General features: G+C 38.0%; 1 protein-coding gene across 8 annotated transcripts in view; it reads right to left on the bottom strand.

Moving 5' to 3' along the window:
- DCAF1 (DDB1 and CUL4 associated factor 1) overlaps window positions 1-23,680 on the bottom strand; it is a 123,829-nt gene that overhangs the window by 81,498 nt on the left and 18,651 nt on the right. For 4 of the 8 annotated variants that reach the window (XM_074198066.1, XM_074198069.1, XM_074198065.1 and 1 more), the window contains exon 2: window positions 5,398-5,515. In XM_074198066.1, coding sequence (XP_074054167.1) covers window positions 5,398-5,507 — 110 coding nt within the window. In that variant the 5' untranslated portion in view covers window positions 5,508-5,515. Of the gene's footprint in view, window positions 1-5,397; window positions 5,516-13,979; window positions 14,079-14,150; window positions 14,301-14,449; window positions 14,492-14,551; window positions 14,617-23,680 lie in introns of those variants that run through there. The other 4 variants (XM_074198061.1, XM_074198060.1, XM_074198063.1 and 1 more) reach the window with 4 other exon arrangements.

A 23,680-nucleotide genomic window follows, 5' to 3' on the forward strand; every position in this document is an offset into this window, starting at 1 on the left:
TTGGCCAACAGTCCCTGAGGGAGGAAACTGTGGTCAATTCTCAATGCTATTACTTCCTGAACAATATTTGTCAATCATCAAGCTTCTATGTGTTTTCTCTGTGCTGAGCACTGGAGATAACAAAGAAACAGCCAAAAAAAAAAAAAGACAGCAAAAACTATCTGTTTTCGAGGAGCTTACCCTCTAATGGGAGAAACATTATGCAAAAGTTACATACATATATACACAGAGTAAGATATAGAGGTAATCTCAGAGAGAAGTAGGAGGTAGAAAGGCCTCTGGTAGAAAGCAGATTTTTTGCTGAGACATGAAGGAAACCAGGGAAGCCAGGAAACAGAGATAAAGTGGGAGAGCATTAAGCATGGATAGGGTCAAGAAATGAAGTACCTAAGGAAGTGCAAAAACACTGATGTCACTGGATCATGGAGTACATGGAGGGGAGTTAAACATAAGATTAAGATAGGGCCAAATTGTAAAGGGTTTTATATTTGGTCCTAGAGGCAACAGGAGCATCTTAAGTTTTAGAGAAGTGATATGGTCATACCCACCCTTTAGGAAGATCACTTTGGCATCTGAGTGAAAGATAGAATGAAGTAGAAAGAGACCTGAGGCAGAAAGGTCAATCAAGTTACTGCAACAAGTGTGTGTCTGGGGGGAGGGAGGGTTGGAGGGGGTAAGGGAGTTTGCAAGTGAGGAGTAAAGGATGACATCTAGGTTACTAGCAGGATGGCGGTACCCCAAAAGTAATAAGAAAGTTAAAAAGAATGGAGAGTTTGGGAGGGAAAGACACTAAGTTCAGTTTTGGACAAGTTGAATTTTAAGATGTCTACAAAACATTCTGTGCAAATAGCCTAAGAGGCACTGAAAATGATAAGACTATAGGTTAGGAGAGAGCTATGGGCTAGATAAAAAGATCTAAGAATCATTTGAAAAGAGATGATAACTACACCCTAGGAGTTGATGAGAGCACCAAAAAAAAATACTGTAGTGATAGAGTCTTGGGATACCCATGATTAGCAGAAGGGACTTAGAGATTCAGAAAAGGAGGCTAAGAAGAAAGAAGTGGTCAGATGGACAGGAGGAGAAACAGAAAGAGAGCAGGATCATGAAAAACTAGGAAGAAAAGTATACCAAGAAGAAACTAATCTAGTTTCTAAAAACTGACACTGAAACTAATTGGTGCCAAAAGTCAGATAGATAGGTCAAGAAGGATAAGGATTATGAAAAGTCCTTTAGATCTGGCAATTAAGAGATTGTTGGTAACTATGAAGAGAAGAGTTTCAGCCAAAATATTAGACTGAAAGTCAAACTGCAGAGAATTAAGAAGACAAAGAAAGAAAAAGAAATAGTTACTGATAGTCAATTGCCTCCTCAGGGAGTTTAGCCACAAAAGGAAGGAGGAATACAGAATTATAGCTTCTGAGAATGAATGGTTCAAATTATAGGGTTTGGAGGATGGGGGAAAATTAGGCATTAGTAGGAAATACAGAAGTAGTCAGAGAAAATGAGAGAGTTATAGCTGACTGGACAATCTACTGAAGGAAAAAGAATATAATGAGATCATATGGGCACATAGAAGAGGTCTGCTTTAGCAAGGAGAAAGATCCCCTTGTCATGTGAAACAGGGATGTGGTAGGGAGAAAAGTGTCTAAGTGATGGGAAGTCAAGACAATGGCTCCTATTGAATGGCTTTACTTTTTTTCAATAAAATATCAAGCAAGCTTCTCAGATGACAAACTGAAGGAAGGGAAAAACCTGGGAGGTTTGAGAAGTAATGAAAAGGTTTGCTATGGTAAGTGGGATTGTGAATTGATTAGTAAGTATAAAGTAAGTGATGTAAGTAATGAAAAGGTTTGCTATGGTAAGTGGGATTGTGAATTGATTAGTAAGTATAAAGTAAGTGCGAACAGACTACCTTTCTGTGATGAACACGACTCAATTGAAAACATACAACATAAATCTGCAGTAGACTCAGTCTAATTTTCTCCACCTCTGTTCAGCAGACATGAGTAGGAGAGGAGACCACATACAGTGGGAGTAAAACAAGACTGGGTCTTGGCAGGGCATGATCACAGATAAGGATACGGGGACAAAGGACTCAAGAGTAGAACATAACATAACTGTAGAGTTGAACAGTTCACCAAAGGTCAAGTTTAGGGAAGAGGGGGAAAAAAAAAAGAGTACAACCAGTGAAACAAAAGAGTGAAGGGGCCTATGAGAAGAACTAAGTTAAGTTCTATGGTTCTTTCCAGTTCTGATATTCTATAATTCTATGACAAATTCTATGCAGGGCATCTCTTAGGCACTTAATGACTCAATATAAAAGCTTACAGTAAACCTCAGCGCTTTTTTGTCAATCACTGTGCCTTTTAAAACTACCACCTTGACTTAGGTAATTAACTCGGGAAATTTTAGTGAAGAATATGTCAAACAGAAACCAGATATATAAATGTGCCCCCAAAAAACTATCAGCCTTTGTCACTAGGACTCTGAATAAAAGTTCAAAGAGAATGGCCAACAAGATGAGAACTGCCTCTCTTCCAAATGCAAAATAAATAATTACTGTCTGAAAAATGCCCAGAATTTATAGTAATCAGATCAGACGCCACCTACCACTTCCAGGCTTCACTCCCTAAGACCCAATTCCCCATATATTAAATGAGAGTATATTTTGCATTTCAGAGATTACAAATGCCCCTTCCACAAAAACTTCACTCTCCAAGCTAGTCTATATTCCTTTATCCACTGTCAACAAAGAAATGACAGAAATCTGTCTAGAAAAACCCGATTCAGATGAGTACTATATTCTCTAAAAAGTTAAACAAACAACAGAATCTCTGATTAGTTCCACTGGTCTTCATAATTACAAGTCCGAAAAACAAATAGTGGAAACAACCTAGCTCAATGCTGTCTAAGGCCCGGAGAGAATAGGTAACTTACCTTGGGTCACATAGATGTTGTGTGTTAAAAGATATAATATAAACCTAAATCATAAGAAGCAGGTAGGCATTATAGATAGAAAAGTAAAGCTGGAGTCAGGGAGACTTGAATTCAAATCATGCCTTAAGATACTTGGACAAGTCATTCAACAAAGCTCTGCCAGACTCAGGTTCCTCATCTGTAAAATGGGAATTTTAAAAATAGCACCTATTCACAGGACTGTTGGGAGAATCAAATAAGATAATATATGTAAAGTATTTTGCAAACCTTAAAGAACTATGTATATATAAACATTAGCTATTTTTTCTAGGTCTACCTGACTCTAGGCAATCACTATATACCATACCTTTCAAACTACGAATTGCAAAGCAAATGTTTATTTCCACTAGGAAAGAGTTTGTTCATTGAATGAAATAACAGGTCATCTCAAAAAAAAAAAAAAAACAACAACAAAAAACCCAACATTATTGTATAATCTCATTTCAAGGTGCTCTAACTTACTATTCTTTAGATAACTGATATGTTGCAGAGTTTTAGCTAGTAGAGTATCTTCATTTGGTTTCACTTGATCTTTTTGCCACCATTTACATTAGCTATGAATAAATGGATACTAAATCATATGGCAGAAAAAGAAATTTTTTCTGTTTAAAAAATAAAAAAGCAAACAAGTTGTACAAATGTCTTCCATTAGTTGTGAAAAATAGAGATTTTAATCTCAGCACAATGACAATTCCTGATTATCTTGTGCCAATACTATCAGTCTTGGTCACCTCAAACCTGGATTACTACAGTAATTCTGGTAAGTTTACCTTACTTTAGGTTCAGCCCCTCATATCAATCTTACTACACTGTTGTCACAAAACCCTTTTTAAACATTACCTTTCATCATAACAAGCTCAAAATTCTCAATTGGTTCTTTACTATACCATCTCTAAAGTCCTCTGCTTGGCTTTCAAGGTCCTCTTATAATCATATCCAACTCTTCTGATCCAATATTATTTCCTACTATTCTGCAACATAATTCTTGTTGCAGTTATTCCATAAACAAGTTATGCTCATTCCTATCTTGATGCAATTATCTTTACTTCCTTGAGATGACTTAAGCCCCTTCTCTCTTACCTCAAACCTATTTAAGCCACATATCAAGAACCTCTTCCACAAAGCCTTCCCTGACTACTAGAAAAGCAGGGTGGTATAATGAAAAAAAAGTCCTAGACTGAACTCAAGTCAAAAAGTCTTAAGTTAAAATTACTATTTACTAAATACTAAAATTACTATTTATTAAATACTAAAATTACAATTACTAATTTGTACAATCACTTCCCCTCTATGAGTCAATATCTTCACCTGAAAATGGAGAAAAGACATACTTACCCAACATACCTCAGAGGGTTCCTAGAAAAATTTTATTTTGTAAACACCGAGTACTAAATAAATATGAACCATTTTAAAAATTATACTGCTTCCAGATTCCTCCATCCACAGAATTTTAAGAGCTGGGAAATATTTTAAAAGATCTAATTCAATCCAGGAAATGTGACTCTTATTTGCCTAATAAAGGTCTTCTCTTTCAGTAACACATAATTTTAATACTTCTTCCCTGTTACAATCTTGTATTACACAAAGTATGTTGTCAACTACCTGAGGGAAATGTTTGGTTTATACATCTTTTGTATAAGGCACCTAGAACAGAGCTGAATACAAAGTACTAAAAAACACATATACCAATCAGCTGATTGCATTAATGGTGCTAAACAGCATGCCTGATTTTAAAATTCCATTCTTTCACAGCTAAAATCTATGATCTGTTCATTATACCCACATCATTCTCTTAAGATATATCACTCCTTTTTGCTACCCCTTAAATATGCTACACTGAACAGCTCTCTATTTTCCTATACAACTGATATATATCACATGAAAATAGGAAAGAAAAGTCCTTTGGAAACGATAAAGTCAAAGAGGGAGGCAATTCTGCCCAATGCATTCATTACTAAACTATTACTTAGGATTACCTTCCTCTTTATCCCTTACATATTGTTTCTTCATTGTTTAAACAATGAGTCTCTGGCTTTATTGCTCTGCATTATTATATTTCCTATGCTTCAGTGATTCCATTCTTGGAACATTCAACTAACAATTTTCTTTGGCTAGACCTCTAAGTTTTCAAACTTTGCAAAGAATTCCCTTGAAATCATTTAAATGAAAATGCAGTGTGTATGTATATACATAAGTATGCAAACATATAATTGTGTGTGTATGTGTGTATATATATATATATATATACACACACACACATACTAATTGCTATCTCTATAATTATGTGACACTACTAAAACTTCTTCAACTTAAAATATATTTTAATTATCAATAGTTAAATTTTTAAAAACATTCTTAAACCAAGTCTAACACCAAAACTTTTGAGTTTTTTAATTATTAAAAAAAGAATGGGCTTACCTGGTGAGGATAGGGACCATATCTTGCCCACTGCCATGTTCCTTCTCCCACTGCTCTAATAAGGTAGTGAGCTCAGCTTTGGAGTCCACGTGCACTGATACTGAAGTCATGGCTTGGCCTATGAAAGCAAGAATATAATATATGAGCATTTCAGTTCTAATATTCTATGATTTTTTAAAATGAAAAAGCTATCCAAAGTTTTGATTATGTGAGACTTTTGAGAAAAATATGATTACAGATAAGAAACACATTTACTAATTTTCAACAAAAAGGTACAAATAGGGGCAACTAGGTGGCGCAGTGAACAGAGCACTGGCTCTGTAGTCAGGAGGTCCTGAGTTCAAATGTGACCTCAGACACTTACTAATTACCTAGCTGTGTGACCTTGGGCAAGTCACTTAACCCCACTGCCTTGCAAAAACAAACAAAAAAAAGGTATGAATAATGAGTCACAACTATTGTGAAGATTGATTAAATATCTAAGAACCTCTGAATCCCTTTGTCTTACCCATCTGGGAGCACAGGAAAGCAAACCTAGTCTAGCAAGACTTTTTTTCTTTCTCCCTCCCTATTTCTCTTCACATTGATGCCTCAGGTGTCATTATGGACCTACGAAAGTTTAAAAAAAAAAAGCCTGACACAAAACTGGCCATATTCCAAAAACAGGAGGTAAAGGTGAGTGAATGGCTGGTCAGTCCTTCTCCAGAATAAAGAACAATGCTCAAAGTTACCACAGAAAAGTTTCTATCGGGATAACATCAACCTATGAGCAAACCTGGTATAGGAGAGTACCAACAGTATAGGAAATTTTGATGTTGATTTTTGCTTTGCCTAAGCAATCCAAAGATCAAAAGTATTAGGAAAAACTACCCCCAAGGGTAGCTAGGTAAGAGGCAGTAGAAAGAACACCAGCCCTAGGATAAAGAAAACCTGAGTCAAATCCTCAGACACTTAATTATCTAGCTGTGTGATCTTGGGCAAGTCACTTAACCTCAGGGCTTGTAAAAACCAAAAAAAGAAAAAGAAAAACTACTATCCAAAACATAGTGAAGTATGGGTGCTTTAAATACCAAAACAAAACAAGTAAATAGTTCTATGTTAATTGTCTATTTTTTTATTCTCTTCCAAAGATGCTTATGATAGAGGTGTATAAAGGGAGATGAATTTTGAAAAATAGTGGGTCTGAGAGGAAGAAAACAGAAGATGATTATACCACTAATTCTCCAAAATACTTTAACTTCTGTTATAAGGGTAACTTTGTTCACATACTAACTTACAGGATACTTTTTGACTGAAATTAATGACAGGGAATAATCTAAGTATAAAATTGCCTAATGTGTTTACAATTCTGCTAGGTAGCACAATGGACTGAGTACCAGACCAGAAGTCCAGAAGCCCTGAGTTCAAATCTGGCTTCAGACACTTAGTAACTGTGTGACCCCTGGGCAAATCATTTAACCTCTGTGTACCTCAATCCACTGGAGAAGGAAATGCCAATCCACTTCACTATCTTTGCCAAGAAAAACCCCATGGACAATATGATCCATAGAGGTCATCAGGAGTCACACATGACTGAACAACACTTAGCATGGAAAAAACCTGGGTTCTATTTCAGACTGCAAATTACCTCTATATTTAAATTTAAACAAATCATATATCTGACCTGCTCCCAGCAATCTGAGAACCTATTGAATCAAATATGTATAGATTCTCTAATTATAAAAATGAAGTGATATCCTTTTATTTTCAGATTTTTAAGACCAGAAAAAAAATCTTTTCAGTTTCTTGAAGCTACCATGCTATTAAAAAAAAAAAAGAATAATCTATTAAAAGAAGGTTATACTGGAAATTAAAGAGTTCGAATTCTAGTCTTAATGCTTATTTTTGAAAACACAGATAAACCACTTAAGAGAAATGATGCATATATCTGTATTAACTGTAGAATGAGAACATTGTCTGTAGAATGACAATAATCTACATATTATAAAGATTAATGACTATATATGTTAAATACTTGAGTTATTTGGAAAAATGCAGTTTTATTTGCTTTTTTGCTCAAAAACTATTATTGTTAAAATAAAATACAGTAATATCCACTGTAAAATTTCCTCTAACATTTTGGTAGGAAGCAAGAAAAACTATACTCAATGAATTCAGGCCTTAAAAGTTCACAAAATGAAGAATTAACATAAGAGCATAACAAGATTATTCTTTGATCAGAGCTAGAATTTTTTTCTTTTAGGTTCAATCTGGTAGTAGATAACATTATCTAAGGTCAACTTGCAGTATCACGGTGTAAACAAAAAATTAACATCACTACCAGATTTAGAACTGATCTGACAAATAAGGGAGTGAGAAACAGAAACTAATAAAAAAAAAAATACAATAAAAAAATGCAGAAATGGAATTCAGGAAAGCAATAATCACATTATAATGTTCCCATCTACAATAGTTACTCAATGAAGCACTGCAGAAGGGTTTGAGCCAATCCCACAAGAATCCAACTAACAGAGATACCCATGGAGAGGGAATCATTCATGAAATACTAAGGAGCAAGATATCAGAAAAACCCACAAAAGTGATAAAGTTTCTAATCAGAGAACTAAAAAAAGTATCAAAAATAATTTTAAATCAAAGATTAATTGCTTTGCTTGCATATCTTATTTAATCCTAAACACAATCCTCATAAGGTAGTTGATACAAGTATTATCACCAAGTACGGAAAGAGTCTTTTTTATTTTTAGGTTTTGGTTTTGTTTTTTTTTTTTGCAAGGCAAACGGGGTTAAGTGGCTTGCCCAAGGCCACACAGCTAGGTAATTATTAAGTGTCTGAGGCTGGATTTGAACTCAGGTACTCCTGACTCCAGGGCCGGTGCTCTATCCACTGTGCCACCTAGCTGCCCCGGGAAAGTCTTAATTTTCTATTTGTATCTCCAGTATTCTGCATATGACAAGCAATTAATAAATATTTTACACATTCATTCATTTTACAGAGAAGGAAAATTAAACTTAGATTAACCTAAGATCAAACAGCTAGTGTCACAGCTGTTAGATGGACTTTGGGAGAAATGCTTCATTTTAATATTATCTAGTTAGAAAGCACTCTCGATGCACAGATACACTCAAATGTTTAAGAAAGTTGGATGCAAGTCAAAGTTCTAAACACAGTTTAGTCAAGTATAGTATAATCTGATAGTATAGACATGATTGCTGAGATGGCCAATACAGCTAACAGTTAAATGGTAATGTTCCTTCAATGCAATGACAAGTCACTAAAATTATCAAGAAAAAGCATAAATAGATTGAACGAGGGAAAAAGTTGGCAAAATGAAAATTTGAAAACATAATCCACAAAAATCTCTCTCAAGTTTGTAGACCTTCTGGAGAAAGCAATACAGAATGAGAAAGAAAAGACAACAGCACAAAGCTATGGAGTACTTCAAAACAGTTTTCATTTATTCAGGAAAGGAAAGAAGGTCGGAATACAAGATGAGACAATCAGAAATGGGAGGGGAAAATATGACAAGCTAAATCTTTAAAATCTTGGGTAAGAATCTTATTTCTTTCCCAGCAGAAAAGAAATGGAGGGATGATTATAAAATGACAGGATAAATAAATACAAGAACAGCACTGTTCATTTGTTCTTTAAAATCATCTGGTTTCTTGTCAAAAATATGGCTATTCACAGTCCAGAGGAGGAAAAAATCTGAATATGATGAGTAATGGTCAAAGAAACAAGTTGGTAACAAAGTTAAAATGAAAAATCAAGCTTCCTCTTGACACTACTTATACAAACTTTATCAGAGACTGATGTAGGAGTATTACTTACCAGAAAATCAATTTTCAACTAAGCTAGCAATATCCCAAAAATCATGCTGTTCTATGCTCTAGGTTTTTTTTTTAACTTTCGAATTCTGCAGAATTTTTAAATTTTTAAACAAGGTGACTACTTCTGAAGAGATACTAAATTTAAATTCCAGAAGGTCTTAAACATTAAAAAAAAATCTTCCTTCTTGATAAGTACTCAATTATTTTATCACAAACCTTTCTTTTTCTTCAGAGTAATATTACACCAGTCTTATTTCAGTCTTTTACAATTTATAAATTATATCTGGCAGTGAAATAAAAAAGAGAGACTGAATGATTCCAAAGGATGTCAATGCCAGTATTATGAGACATTTGCCAACTTAAGAGGCACCTTATATCGGCGTTGTTCCTATTAGCTATAACATATCCATCAGGAAGCTACAACATCAGAAAAGCATCATGCAATTGGATCAGCAGAGCATCAAGACACACCCAAAACAAATGTCTATTCCTCAATAATTACTGAAGTTTCAAAACATGACCTCTGAGATACAGACTCATTAGTCAGATGACAAACTTGGCATTCTATTTCCTCTGGATCTTCCTTTACCCAGACTATCTTTCCCTATACTTCAATGCACTCTTTCTTCAACTCTTCTTTCTTAAAATCCTTAACTTCATTCAAGGCTCAATTGAGTATCTCCTACAGGTAGTCTTTCCTGATCCCCCACCCCTAGTTGTTAAGTGTTCTCTCCCTCCTGAAATTATCTTGAGTGTTTCACTACTCTATTCCCGGGTACAATGTAGGTCCCATGAAAATGGTGTCTCTCCAATGCCTAGCATGCTATCTACCCTGCACACTATGGGCACCTGATTAATATCTGCTGAATTGAACACACCATGACAAGGATCCTAGCTTTTCACAGCAAAAGCAATCATTAGCAAAATAATTAATTTTCTAAAAAAATCTCCCAACATGCATATGGATGATCCATAAACATTATATACTCATCAACCCTATCCTCTATTTGGTTTAAAAAAAATAAATCAATTCAGAGCAGCAAGATGGAACAGTGGATAGAGCACCGGCCCTGGAGTCAGGAGGAAGTGAGTTCAAATACAGCCTCAGACACTTGGTACTTACTAGCTGTGTGACCTTGGACAAGCCACTTAACCCCACTGCCCCACAACCTTCCCCCCCCCCAAAAAGCAAATCTGATCCATTTTTGGACAACAATATCAAAACACCTCTTCCTACTGTAACAATTCCAAATGATTCAATGCTAAAATGGAAGTATAGGCAAAATAGTAAAGTATGTAAATGACAAAATTAATCTCAGAAGATGCTTCCCATCATGTTTTTAAATAGCCATCACATATGGTTAGTTAGCCAATCAATATAAATTTCCTAAAAACTACCAATTCTATGAAAGGCTCATACATGTAAATCCCTGAAAGCATTCTGGAAATTCTTGCAAACAATCAAATTAGAACTTTCAACTAATCTGCATTCAGCAATAATTTTAACTTTGGAAATAACAATTTAGTGGAGAAAATTTTGATAGCAGCCTAGAAAACAGTGCTCATATGTAACTAACTCTAGTCTTGGTAAATAAAACCCCTGTAAGAGAAGATATGCTACTAAAAACATAACCAGCTTGATAAACTTTTATTATTTACAAGAGAATTCTAACATATCACTTAGAACATATCTGTTTTATATATTTAAGTCATATTTTCTAAACATCTATGAAAATTTCATACTGACCAACAAACACTTGGCTGAAAATCTGGATTTATCAAAGCTCTTTTTGTCTTTTAAAAAAAAGTTTAGGGGTGGCTAGGTGGTGCAGTGGATAGAACACCGGCCCTGAAGTCAGGAGTACCTGAGTTCAAATCCAACCTCAGACACTTAGTAATTGCCTAGCTGTGTGACCTTGGGCAAGCAACTGAACCCCACTGCCTTGCAAAAAAACAAAAGACTAAAAAAAGTTTAAAATACAGCATGACTATCAATATAAAAAGTTCAAATTAAATTTTCCTATATCCTGATGCACTCATATTCACACCATAAAGTTGTATTTAGCAACCATTCCCAAGAAGAAAACCATATTCACCAAATAAGTATATAAATTGCATTAACTAATTTCCTCAAGTTAACAAACTTCCTGACATTCAAATCACACACCATATTCCACAAAGATACTATGTGTTAGAGCTCATCTTTAAAAAGTTTTTTAAAAAAAAAAAGATGAACATGAACTTAAGACTCCAAAAATGAAACTCAGCATTGGTATGTAAAACTGAAACAAACAAAATTGGATAAAGAAGGATGTCAAGGAACTAAGAAGTGGAAAGCACACTGAACTTAGTCAAGTTAAGAAGGTTTGAGTTTGAAATAACCTCAAACACTTATTACCTTGTCTGATCCTGGACAAGGATCTAGCTTAACCTGTCTGCCTCATTTTACTCATCTGTTAAATGGAGATAACAACTGCACCCAGTGTGGCTCTGAGGATAAAATGAGAATTTTCAAATACTTTGCAATCCCTAAAGCTTTGTATAAATGCTAGTTATTATTATTATTAATCTTCTAGGTAAACTTGACCACTGTTATATGATTAAATGTGACAGTATAAGGCAATCTAGTACAGAAGAGTGATGAATTTGGAGTCAAGGGATCAAGATTCATGGACCAATCCTAAGATTTACTACCTGGTCTGATCTTGGGGAGATTCCTTAATCCTACTGGGGTCCCATTTTCCTCAAAAATAAAATGAAGATGGACTAGATGATTTCTAAGGTCCCTTTCCAGCTCTAAATCTGGGATCTCAAATGAGGATACTACCTTATAATTCTAGTTGTGTTTTACTCTAGGAAGCCCAAAGCATGACCTAATTTATCCTCACAACTACCCTTGAAATAGGCCCTGCAGGATAGTAGCATTGTTCTGCCTACTGAAAAAATAGAATCAAAAAAATATTAAATGACTATTCCAGAATGATTGTCCCAGCATAACTCAATTGTTAAGCCGTAGACAGAACTGATTCCCTGTCAAGTTAAGATTCTTCTCTTTAGTGAAGCCTCACTTATATACATTGTATCATGGTTTAATTCCTTACTGAAATTATAGGATGGGTGGTTCTCCGTTGTTGTTGTTTGGTAGTGAACAACTCTTTGGGACAAAATTTGGAGTTTTCTTGGCAAAGATGTCAGAATGATTTACCATTTCCTTCTCCAGTTAATTTTACAGTTGAGGAAACAGAAGTAAAAACAGGTTAAGTAACTTACCCAGGATCACACAGCTAGCTAGTAAGTGTATGAGACTGGACTTGAACTTGGGTCTTCTGGACTCCAGGCCCAGTGCTCTATCCTCTGTGCCACTTAGTTGCCACGAATGGTTCTTTATTTTAAAATAACTCAGTCTGACCCTTTTCAACATAGACAATACTTACATGTTATCCCTTAAACCTGCCACCAAGGAGTAATCATTTAGTAAGATATTATTTAAATGCCCTGAAGGCTCAAACTACCAGCTATTCAAAATAACCATCCTAATATATTTGTGTAGTCTTATATAAAATCTAACTAAATAGTGATTAAAAAAATAAGCAAAGTATCACATATCAATAATTGGTTATTTTAAAAGTGATTTTACTTGGGCTGAAGTAGGGCCCAAGAATCACTGAAAGCATATGAGATTCACTTGATAGATCTCTAATTTTAAAAATTCTCTAATTTCTATTCATTTCACAAAACCTGTGAACAAGAAAATTAATCATAAATTCAAAACAAACTGATACCAACATGACTATACCTGCCAAAAAATTATTTTGTATTAACTGTGCAATACATGAAAGAGAATTATTTTATCTAGTAACTACCCAAAAACTAAAGAACATTATTTTTTCCCATATCCTATTCAAAATAAAAAACTCTTTGCTTCTCTTACTGATAGCATTCAAAAATTTCATTACGGGGGCTGGTAGGTGGCACAGTGGATAGAGCAGCTCTGGTTCGGCCTCAGACAGTTACTAATGACCTAGCTGTGTGGTCTTGGGCAAGCCACTTAACCCCATTGCCTTGCAAAAAAAAAAAATTTCATTACAAATTAAAATGAGGAGTGAAGATATTTCATTTCCAAATATCATATCCAGGTCTTGGGCAGCAGAAATACAAAGAAAAATACTCATTCTACAAAACAAAGGAAGCTGTTATTAATATAAATTCTTTAGTTAGAGCAGCATTCATTAATGATGCCTCAATGAAAACTCAAAGCACCTGACGAAATGAATGCAAAGTGACAGAGAATCAAATTTGAGGAAATACAGTCATCACTTCCCGTGCCCCCCCCCAAATTACAACCATTTATAGCAACAAATTTTAAACTCAAGACCTCTCCAGAGTACTACGATGAAAGGAAAAAAAAATTGCTTTGAACAAGAAAACTGCTGGGGAGGAAGGGGTGGAACTCGAGGAATCAGAAACTACTTAGTAGTGTGGTTCAATTCCGCATCTCACACCTCACCTCCCAGGCACTCCCAAGCCACCAGGAGCAGGAGGAGGAGGAGGAGGAGGAGGAGGAGGGTACTGGAGGCTCCGCCCCGGCTCCGCCCCCCGCTCCTCCCCCAATCCTAGTCCAGGAGTGAGGCGGGACAGGGTCACGGAGGGAGGGGAGGGGAAAACGTGGGAAGAGACAATCGGTCCCGACCGAGGGGGCGGCGGGTGGAGCCAGGCACGGGAAGAAAGGGGACCCCCCGATCCGCATCACCTACCCTCCGGGGCCGATGGCGAGGGAGGGGGCGGGAGAAACAATGCCAGTCCGCGCCACCCCACAAGGGGAAGGGAAGACGGGGCGGGGGAGGGGAGGAGGTCGGGGCCGGCGGGGCCGGGAGGGTGGGAGCGCGGAGCCGGGCGAGGCGGCAGGACAACGGGGGGAAGGTAACCTCGGCAGGAGCTGACTCCCCAAGAAGTTGTTTTGGGGGGACACGAGATCTCGGGAGGGGGAGGAAGAAGGTCGAAACGAGGGAGGGGGAGAGCGAGGCCCGAGGCCCCGCCCCCTCGAGGCCGGTCCCCAGTGACACCGGCCCCGGCACCGGTTCCCCTCGGGCAGCGCAGGTGTCGCCCCTCCCCCCCCCGCCGCCGCCGCCACCGCCGCCCCGCGCGCGCTCCCCGCCTCCCTCCCCCGCCCGCCCCGGGCGCGCGGCCATCCCCTCCCCCGGGAACCCCGAGTCGCCAGCTTTACCTTCCCGGGGTGTCCCGCGGCACTCCCGACCCCAGCCGAGCAGTCTCCCCTCCCTCCCTCCCGCCCTTCTCTCCTCAGTGCCTCACTCCCTCAGTCACTCACACACACGGCGCGACCGCGGCTCCCAGCGGCCCACATATTACGCGTCACCCACGCTACGTGCCCCCGGCGCGCGCGCGCATTGGGGGGACAGAAGAGGAAGAGCGAAGGCGCGCCCGGGGCCTTCTGGGAAATGGAGTTCGCCTCTTCCCCCAACAGGCCTTCCGGTCCCACTCCTTTCTCCGGACCTTTGACGCATAGGAGCGCTTTCCTTTCCCTTCACCGCACAGACTCAAGGGAATTGTAGTTTTTTGCGACGGGTTAAACATACTCCACCCACGTCTCCGGGAAGGTGAAATCCTGAAGTGGGGCGGGGGTGGGGGGGAATCCCTAGTTTCTTTCCGGGTGCCAGAATGGACCCCCCCCAAAAAAAGAAAAAGCGTGATTCGAATCCTGCCTCCAACTCTGACCGGCTGTTTGACCCCGACCAAATGGCTTAGCTTCACTTTCCCCTCCTGGGAAATGGAAAATGTGCAGACACGCTAGAACCCGGGGTGGGGGTGGGGGTGGGGGTGGGGGCAAGGAAATGGCTCTACTCTTCCAACTAGCAGACCAAGAACGTCCGACGCAGGTAGGAAAGCCACAGACACGAAAACAAAGCATAATGTCAACCCGGGAAAAGCTGTTGGAATGTAGCTGCTGTAAGGAAGGAGAAACATGAAGGGTTCAGAGGAGCATCGACTGATGATGAGTGAAAGAAGCAGGACCAGGAGAGAGAGCGAGAGAGACAGACAGAGAGACACAAAAAGAAAGAGGGAGAAAGAAAGGAAAGGAAGGAAAAAATAATTAACACCATATAATGATGACAGCATGGTCTAAAACGGGGAAAAACTTGCCTCTGTAGAGGATGGGGACTTTGAGTATGAAATTTTATTATTTGATGGCAAATTTTGCTGAACTACTTTTAAATTCATTTTTATTTTTTGTTATTAGGGATCGACAGACAAGGAATGTATTTGGAAATGAAGGTGATATAAAAACCAATGTAAATCATTGGAATTTTTTTTTGAAAACTTGGGCTAATTCCCTTTCATTTTTTTTTCCAAGGCAAACAGGGTTAAGTGGCTTGCCCAAGGCCACACAGCTAGGTAATTATTAAGTGTCTGAGGCTGGATTTGAACTCAGGTACTCCTGACTCCAGGGCCGGTGCTCTATCCACTGCGCCACCTAGCTGCCCCTCTTTCACTGTCTTTTTACAAAAATTCCCAGACTGATAGATTTAGGGAATACTGTAAGTATGTCTCTTCTTATTATTATTTCTTGGACAAAATGAAGAGATGCAGAATAGACTATAGTGCAGTTAGGTGAATTTAGAACTGCTGGATTTAGAATTTGATGTTGATTTGAAAGAGAATCTGTAGTGGAATGTCATCAGGTTAAATAGAAAAAAGGCATTTACTAGTCATAGTGCAAGATTCTGAGCAGAGTTCCAAATGGGATCCACTCTTGTTGATCATGGCAAGAGTAGAAAGTTCAGAGCACTCTGTTATATCAGAATTATATCATTTCCTTAATGAGATAAATATGGTTACTGATGGTTACTTTGGAATGAAGACTGGTTGGTCTCTTCTGTTCTGTGGTGTAGACTAGAGCCGGTTATCCTCCTTCATGTAATGGAGCTGAGCTGACTGGAATGTCCAGAATACTAGTGGAACACATCATGTCTCTCTCTCACTATCATGACATGACCAGTCTATTTATATTTTTTTATTATACATTTCACTGATATCTTTTATTCTATTTCTTCCTTAAAGTTTCTTAGTTTTCATGTGTTGTAATCTACTCACATACATGTTCCCCACAGGTTCATAGAATCATAGTTCTAGGGCTTAGACCATATAGTCTATATCCCTCACTTTAAAGATGAGACAGCTATGTGGCATAGTTGAGACAGCCCTAGATCTGGCATCAAGAAGATATGAGGGGGCGGCTAGGTGGTGCAGTGGATAGAGCACCGGCCCTGGAGTCAGAAGTACCTGAGTTCAAATCTAGCCTCAGACACTTAATAATTACCTAGCTGTGTGGCCTTGGGCAAGCCACTTAACCCCATTGCCTTGCAAAAAAAAAAAAGATATGAGTTCAAATCTTGTCCCTAATCCTTCCTACCTGTGTGGCCCTGGGCAAGTCACTTATGCTTTTTGCCTCAGTTTCCTCAACTATAAGATAATAATAGCTTTTATCTCCCAGGGTAATTGTGAGACTTAAATGAGATAATATTTGTAAAGGGCATGGCCTGCAGTGAGTATTTCTTTTGAAGTGGGTATTTTGATAAATTTGTTTCCTTCCTTAAAGATGAAGAAACTAAAGCCTAGAGTGCTTAAGGTCACGCAGATAATGATTAGAGGTGAGATTTGAACCTTTCCATTGCAGTAAGCTAAGTCTTATTTCTTATTCCTCAGAGATGAGTATTTTATGACTTTTGTTGATTCTATATAACATCTCACACTTATTCCCTTCTCAACTCACACAGCTATCACCCAAGATCAAGACTTCATTGAGTCTTGCCTGGACATTTGTGATAACCTCCACTTCTCTGTACTGCTCCAAATACAAATTTTTCTAAAGCACAGGTCTGATCTTTATTAATAAATTCCTTTGGTTTTCTATCAACTCAAGGCTTAGGATTAGATACAAACTCCTTGTTGGCATTTAAAGAGCTTCACAACCCAGCTCCCACCAACCTTCCAACCTTGTTAATAGCATGATTCCCTTCCTGCACTTTTGTCTGGCCCAACTGGCCTGGCTGTTTCTCATACATAACATTCTACCTTCTCTCCCTGTATCTTTGCATTGGCTGCCCTTCCCCACCCCACCATCATGCCTGGAATGTACCCTTGCCTCACCCTGGCCTCATAGAATCCTTAGCTTCCTTCAAATCTCAGCTCAAATGCCACCTGCATTTTCTGATATATCTGACTGCAACTTATCCTCCTTTCCAAAAAAAGATTGCCTTATACTTATTTGTATATATAATATATATATATTATATATATATATATATATATTTTATGTGCAGATGTCATCTCTACCTATAGCATATAAGCACCCCAAACTGTACCATTTTATCATTCTATCTCCAGCACCTAGTATCTTGCCTGGTATGTAATAATAACTGCTTGTGGATTGATCAATTGAATGAATGATTGACTTGCAGTTACACAATACCAATGGATTACTGAAACTAAAAAGATAACTCTTTGATTCTAAAAAAAGAATAAGGTAATTAAATTTTCTAAAATTTCTCATAGGCCGTCCAATCTGCTTTCTTCTTCCTGTTTAATTTTAGTCCCAATCCATCAATTTGTACTGCCTACCCAAGATAGGTAAATATGTAGATAGATAATCTCAATGGGTTATTTATCTAACTGCAGGTCAATATATGGGAAAGAAACTCTCATCTGCTTGGTTTTTCCTCTGTAGATGGTCAGTCAAATTCTTTTGAATGGTAATGGATATCTTCTAAGAGACTACGACACTCAGAGACTTGAATAAACTTGCTTTATCTCACTAGATATTTATCATCAAAAAGTCATTGAATGAGATCATTTCTGTTACAAGTAATCTTCCAAAGAATCTTTAATAATTTTGATCTATGAATGGGACATATATTGTTAAAAGACAGCCTTATAGGTGGGATTTTTCTCTACCAGATCAACTGATTTTAAAATATTCAATAATCAATAGGTACCATTGAAGCAAAGATGTCTCCTGACTCATTGGGTACATTCTTTGCAGTAAATTTATACAATGTAGACAAGAGCAGAGGATAGGCAAGCATGGACTTGTTGAAGGCTACAATGTTGAAAATATCTACATCTATAAACTCCATTTAAATATATAGGTAATGGAAAGTCTCACTAACATAACATCAAGGATGGCTCTTAATTCCATTATCCCTCTGGATACAGAGGTGGTAGAATCCAATGTGGTAGTTCTGCTATTGTTGCTGGTGTTTTCATAATATATCATTCTAAAAATAGTGACAGATCTGTTTTATTCACATCTATTTGTTATTCTCCGCCTGATTGGACAAGGAAATCTTTATGACAAATGCCCTCAGGATGACCTGGATTAGCTGAATTTCATGCCAACTCATAATAATCAAGGAAGATCTTTTATGCATTTCCCATTTCCCAGTGTGTTTTTTTTTAAGAAATCAGTTATTAAAGCTGGTATAACTGAAACATGGTATCATCTCACATTTATTTTTTCCTTCTAATTTGGTGTTGATATTAATCTTTGCTCTAACCAACTAAGAAGTCAACTGAATAGAGAAAGTTGATTCTGAAAAGACTGCTGTTTTTGGAATGAGTCACCTCCTGCTTATACGTAGCATAATGGTTCATCTTCTAGGGACTTGCACAAATTTGGGTTTGAGTGATGAGAACTTTCCATGGTAATTTGCCCATTTCAGACCAAAACTTTGGAAATTCTGATTTTTACTGGCTTTTTAGTTGCTTACTACACTAACAAAGAACAAAACTGAAACAGTAAGCATTTATTGGGGACAGAAATGAATTAAAGTCACAAAAACCACACAAGGCTACAATGTTGTAGAATGGGCATTAGTGCTCTTCTACTTCCCAAGTGGTTTGGAATTCAAGTTCTACTGGATTTTAGAACCTGGCAGTGAAACCATGGATTTATTTTCTGTCTTTAGTAAGAGGGTGGGTCATATATATACCCTGGGAAGACAAATTTAGTGAAGAACTGAGTCCTTGTCTAGTATCCCAGCTTCCTTGTTCATCTCAGTGTTCTGAGTCTGCAGTCTATATTCTCTTTTCATGGTCCCTAATGAAGCCATTTAGCTAGATCCCTAGCTGTTCTATCATCTATTTTCATTTCTCCTACTCCTTTGCTGGAAACAAGCATTCAAACAAACAAAAAAGCAACTTCCTTCCCAGAGTACTTCACTAAGGTGAGGGACAGAACAAAACCTCCTCATTCTGGAGTGAAAAATGAGCCTTTCTCTCTCTTTCCAGGTCAAAAGGGAAAAAATAGAGGGGGGCGGAGGGAGCTTTACAAACTAAAAATCCAAAGTCCATTTCAATTTTTTATTGCTTCCTTTGGTGCTCTCTATGTTTAGCACATTTTCCCTCTTCTTGGTGAAAGTAAAGTATAATAAAGTACAGGTGCCATGCTCTGCTAACCCAGGGTTTAGGGGAGGGCAGGAAGGAAGGGGAGGAGCAACACATTATGGGGTAGGAATAACAGATGCTGGTCTCCCTTCAACAACCTAGAGGAGATAAGGCCCCTAAGTTTGATCATAAGGCCAGATTCCAAGAGAGCATAGTCCAAAGCACAAAGCCAGATTGTGGCCAATCAGAGAAACATAAATAGCAAGTCAAAAGTTTGGGGGGGGGGGAGAAGAAGAGGATCTTCAATCAAGATAACACAGAAGACAGGAGCAGAATGCTCTCAGAGACTAGCCTAGGGAGAACGATTTTATGGAGATGGGGCATCAGCGGCTCCTTTCTCAATCTGTTCCCTCCATCACTCAGCTGAAGACAACTCAGCTAAGGGCTAGACTCTGATTGTGAATAATTTTTTCCAAGATAATTTTTACCATCCTCTGCCCTGTCCCTAAACATAGCTGAATATGGTAGATGTGTGATTTTCTCAGGGTGAGTGTTCCTTCCACTTCCACAGATTGAAACTGGTCCATACCACCTCATTCTATTTTATATTTGTCTCATGTTTTGTTTTCCTTAAATTATTTACAACATTTTACTAAAAATCTCCATTTTCCGATTACTTCCACACCTACAGTGTAATCCTGCCTTTGATAATTAGATTTGTGACCTCTGACAAAATACATCTACTCTGAAATTCAGTTTCTGGTAATTCTCCTATTACCTAATTATTTGTGAAGAAAAATCACAGCTATTTAGAAAAGTGTGTTGTTTCTTGTTATTGTTTTTGTTACTATTATTATCATAACTGAGGCTGGCCATGCCCTGTTCCTCATTCATACTACACTTTCTCAAGTGAAATGTTGGGATGCAGATTGCAGAGAAGATGACTGACTTCAGAGTCAAAGAACATAGTTTTAAATCCCAACCCAGTTATTTATTCTATGTTACATTGTGTTCTAAATTCTATGAATCTATGTTATGGCACTATATTGATATTTATACTAACAATGTAGCTTTTTTATTCTCCTTTGATTTATCATTTTTAAGAAATTAGTGAGTATGAAGAAGCTCCCATACGAAACAGTCTGGGATCAAGGCAACAGTATTCAATTTCCAGACAGGCTTGTCAGACATCTTCTGCAGTGCTTATTCCAGATACATATACTAAGGGCAGCTAGGTGGCCCAGTGGATAGAGCACCTGCCCTGGAGTCAGGAGGACCTGAGTTCAAATCCGACCTCAGACACTGTGGCCTTGGACAAGCCACTTAACCCCATTGTCTTGCAAAAACTAAAAAAAAAAAAAATACATATACTAATTCAATGTAACGAATGCAGTTAATGTGAAGGAAATATGTTTCATCTACTTTGTCCATCTGGATTATGCCAATATCTTTCATATTGCTTCGGATTTCACTGAGGAGACCTTGTAGTATTCAAGGAGCCTCAATCAGTCAATAAACTCAACACTGTACTAAGCTTTGGAGATTCAATAAGAGGCAAAAAAGACAGTGCCTGCTCCAAAGAAGCAGTCTACGGGGGGGAAACAGCAAACACATATGCACAAATGATATAAATACAATATAAAGAGAACATAATCAAAAGAGGAAAGGCACTAGCATTAGGAGGGATTGAGAAAGGTTTTCATTGAAATTTAAAGGAAGCTAGAGAAGTCAGGAAACATAGAGGAGGAAAGAAAAAATTCTATGCATGGGGCTCAGCCAGAGAAAATGCCAGGAACCCCAGAGATAGAGTGTCTTATTTGTAGAAAACCCATTATTGAAGAAAGAGTATGTTTCAAGGAGTACAATGTAAGAAGATTAGAAAGGTAGAGAGGTGCTAGGTCATCAAGGGCTCTGTATGACAAATTTGTATTTTACATTTGATTCTGAAGGCAATAGGGGGCCACTGAAATTTATTGAGCAGGGAAAGGGGTGATCAACTCCATGCTTTAGTTGACTGAATGGAGGATGGATTGGTATGGGAAGACTCAAGGCAGGCAGACTTAGCGGCAGGCTATTGCAATAGTTCAGGTGTGAGGTGATGAGAGCCTATACCAGAACAGTGGCAGTGACAGAGGAAAGAGATGTTGCCGAGAGGAAATCTATAGACCTTGACAACAGATTAGATATGATCAGTAAGAGATAATGAGGAGCCAAAAATAACACCTAGATTGTGAACCTGAGGGACTGGAGGGTAGTATTACTCTCCAGTAAAAGGGAATTTAAAAGGAAGAAGGGGAAAAGATACACAGTATTGTTTTAGATCTTTCATTGAAATATCTATTAAGGGGCGGCTAGGTGGCGCAGTGGTTTAAGCACTGGCCCTGGAGTCAGTAGTACTTGGGTTCAAATCCGGTCTCAGACATTTAATAATTACCTAGCTGTGTGGCCTTGGGCAAGCCACTTAACCCCATTTGCCCTAAAAAAAAAAAAAAAAACCTAAAAAAAACAAAAGAAATATCTATTAGGTATCTAGTTTGAGATGTCTGAAAGGTACCTGGAGATGCAAAATTGGAAGTCAGCAGAGAGGATGAGCAGGAGAACTTGAGTTCAAATTTGACCTCAGTTACTTACAAGCTATGTGACCTTGTATATATCACTTTAACCCTGATTCCCTCAAAAAATAAAAATAAAAAAGAATGGTAACATAAATACAATCTATCTTCAAGGGTAATGTGCCAACAAGTTGGACAGAGCACATATTGAGAATTGTGAATGAGTTGATAGCCTTAGACCCTTGTAATTTTTCATTTCCTCTGCTTGTGTTTTCTACCTCTATTCTCAGTTTGGAAGCAGAAAGGAGTTGCATAGGAATAGGAGCCAATTTGTATTTTGATCCATTTTATATAGTCCTGTGACCCAAACTTCATTTAAGCAGGATGATCCACATCCACAGGAGACACAAAGTCTGTTTATTGGCCTATACTACAATCATGTCCATCTTACTGGGTTCTTCCGGAGCTTTTTCCTCCATTGAAACAGCCTTTGAGAACCAGAGACCCTTCCATTCATTTCACAAAGGAGTATCAACTACTAGCAACTAGGTGGTACAGTAGACAGAGAACTGAACTAGATTCAGGAAAACCAGAGTTCAAATCTGACCTCAGATCCTTAATAGAAATGTGAGCCCGGGCAGATTTTAACCTCTATCAGCCTCATTTTCCTTAACTGTAAAAATAGGAATAAAAATAACAATGACCTTTTAGAGTTGTTTCAAAGATAATATAATACTTGTAAAGCAATTTGTAAGCCTATATAAATGCTAGCCATCATCATTATTTGACTATACAAAAAGTTGTAAGTCAAAGATCTAAAGTAGGCTAATAGCTCTATAGAGAGAAATGCTCATCTAGCCCAAATCCCTCATTTTATAGCTAAGGAAATGGCAGCCAAAGGGACTTGGTAAAGGTCACTCAGGTATTAAATCCCAGAGCCAATAAATGAATGTAAAACTTCTGATACCAATACTTCTGCTCATTCTGTTGTACCATCTATATTCAAATTGATTGCTAGATGGGAAGTTAGGAAAACCAGATACTGATCTGGATCTGCCACTGGTTCTGTTGCCTTGCACAAGTTAATCCCTTTCCTGGGTCTCTTTTTTTTCTGATAAGATGACACTTGTCCAAAGTCACTTAACTAATAGCTATGAAGCACAGGGTACAAAGATTAATTCCCCCATTTGTAAGTAAGGAACCTGAGAAACAGGGAAGCAAAGCAATTAGACTCTGCCACTTACCCACTGAGTGACCCCTAGTATATCACATGCCCTCTCTAGGCTTTCATTTTCCCCTCTGTAAAAGGAGGATGTTAGGTGAAAAAGTCAATAAAGCATCTCCTGACAGCCTTGACTTTCTTTGATCTATTCATTTTTCTCCTTTAACTTTGAGGTGAGCAGATCTCTTAGACAATAGAAATCCAAACATATTTTTGAGTGAATGCCTCTGGGCTGATAAATGATAGCTACCCAGTAAGGACCTGACCTACCAATTTCAGG

This window comes from Macrotis lagotis, chromosome 8 (assembly GCF_037893015.1).
Source record: "Macrotis lagotis isolate mMagLag1 chromosome 8, bilby.v1.9.chrom.fasta, whole genome shotgun sequence".
NCBI lineage: Eukaryota > Metazoa > Chordata > Mammalia > Peramelemorphia > Peramelidae > Macrotis > Macrotis lagotis.